Source organism: Fopius arisanus, unplaced genomic scaffold, assembly GCF_000806365.1.
Source record: "Fopius arisanus strain USDA-PBARC FA_bdor unplaced genomic scaffold, ASM80636v1 scaffold00032, whole genome shotgun sequence".
NCBI classification, from domain to species: domain Eukaryota; kingdom Metazoa; phylum Arthropoda; class Insecta; order Hymenoptera; family Braconidae; genus Fopius; species Fopius arisanus.
Genome location: NW_011887771.1, coordinates 518,529 through 520,731, shown reverse-complemented (window position 1 = coordinate 520,731; position 2,203 = coordinate 518,529). Strand labels below are relative to the sequence as shown.

At 34.1% G+C, this 2,203-nt stretch overlaps 1 protein-coding gene across 1 annotated transcript in view; it reads left to right on the top strand.

The window, feature by feature from the left end:
• LOC105265868 (elongation of very long chain fatty acids protein AAEL008004) overlaps positions 1-2,203 on the top strand; it is a 14,243-nt gene that overhangs the window by 8,606 nt on the left and 3,434 nt on the right. Inside the window, exon 3 of the mRNA XM_011303639.1 lies at positions 591-781. Within this exon, the coding sequence (XP_011301941.1) occupies positions 591-781 (191 nt within the window). The remainder of the gene's footprint in view (positions 1-590; positions 782-2,203) is intronic.

The following is a 2,203-nucleotide window of genomic DNA, read 5'->3' as shown; positions in this document are numbered from 1 at the left end:
TTTGAAATTGCTTCAGCTTTATTTGATTTCATTGCGTTTTAGTAAAGTTATCAAAGTTTTTCCATTTTTCATCGTTATATCACTTTCTAAAATTTACGTTTACCCCCATGTATTGCAGCATTCGACAGAATTTATGCAAATATATTATATAATATATTATATATTTCAAAGATTTCAACGAGCTTTTGACATGATAATTTTCAAAAATAGTAATTTCATTTACATAAAATCCATAATAGCCTTCATTATCCTCGCAAATACTCATGTAATTAATTTTCATGTACAAGTTCTCTAATTATCTAATTAAATAATCATCGAACGAATATCTAATATTGGATTTTTTCAATCAGCAAAACACACGTTCTACAAAATCTCTATTAATATCATAATTTTCAATTGAATAAGTAAAAATTATAATTGAAAGTTCGAATTGAACTGAACGTGAGGGGGTGAGTAGGAGAATAGAAAAGCTTTTCAATTGAATGGAATGTTTGGCTGCTGAACTCAGTGAAGTCGAATTAGTAATGATTCAAATTTAGGAAGAAAACGTAATAGTAGATTCAGTTGTTTATTCTGTACATTATTCACAGATCCCAGAGTGGCCCACTGGGCAATGATGAGCAGTCCTCTACCAACAATGGCGATATGCATATCATATGCCTATTTCAGCAGAGTCATTGGCCCAAGAATGATGGAGAATCGTAAACCATTCAACTTGCGTAGGATACTCATTGTCTACAACTTCATTCAGACAATATTTTCCTCGTGGATTTTTTATGAGGTGAGCCATTGATCCAATTCTCCACACATTGAGCATTAATATTCCTTTTCAATGCATTACAATAAAGCTTCACACTTTTTGCACATCACAGGTCAAAGTGACGTAAAACTGTGACACAATTGACGACAATGCTGGGTGCATTGTGTACCTAATTAAAACTTTCAACTTGCAATCGATTCAGCTCTTCCTTTCATCGCTTGAGGAAATTTGAATAAACTTCATTTCTAATCACAAATCATTCTCCACTGAATTCATTTTCATTTGATATTTCATATTTTTTCTTTACCTATATAAATAGTCAAATCGATAAATGAGAATACGTACAAAACATTTCCATCTCTACGTTCACCTATATTATTTAATTCCCATTGAATATCTGCGGTGCAGATTGATCAATTAACATAAAAACTAACGAGAAAATTAGATGGACTCCCTTACAAGGTTGTCCCCATTTAATTTGAAATGTGCCCTTATGAAATACCTCACACTGAGAATGAAGTAATTTATGATTTATCTCTAGGGCTTGTTAATTCCCTTTTCGCTACCCTACGTTCTATTAGAAAGTCTAATTAATTATGCATTCGAGGAGGTACAGATGAAGAAGTGAGGGAGCGCAGCATGAAAATTTCAACAGGCCATCGTCAAACTTTTTCCCTTCAAGCCCTTTAGCTCGAGTAAAAAACTTCCGTAATTCTCTCTTTTTCCTCATGAATTGATATATCGAGTACCATAACGCTAATTGAACAAGAACAAAATCTAACATACCAGTGAGTTGGAACATAAGAAAGGTATATAGGGGTTATTTACGTTTCAACGTCGGTAGATTAAACGAGAAAATGACGCGACGGTGCATAATGCAAACGATGAACGATGTGGCGCTTATCCACCAGTTGCTTTCTTCATTTTTTTTTTTATTCAACAAAGTGAGCACTGAGAGGGATGAGGGGCATATGCATAACCACTGCGCGTTAATGTAATGGTTAAATACATAGAGGGAATGAGGTAGGGGAGAGTAATGAAAGAGATTCGAAGAAAATATCTTATGCTTATTTGTTCCGTTCTGCAATGTTCAATAGCTTCTTTTCATCAATTCATACTTGTTGCCACGTACTTTGCCATTTTGCATCCTTTCGAGGGTCAAAGTACACAACTCGATAATAATTTATGAGTGAGTCAAAAATACTAAATGATCGCATTCATTTTTCATTCAAAAAGAGGCATGAAGTCATCTTCGAGATTAAGTCGATCCTCGAGATGATGTTTTTTAGAATTTTTATGGCTTATTTGTCATGCACTCGTCAATTTTTGCTTGTCGAGGGGATAATTCTGCGTAGGTTGAATCGCGATATCTTTGCCTTAACAGCAAAGTGGATTTTTAATGTGAGAAGGAGACGTAAGTCCTGATTTTTAATGTCAAAGTCG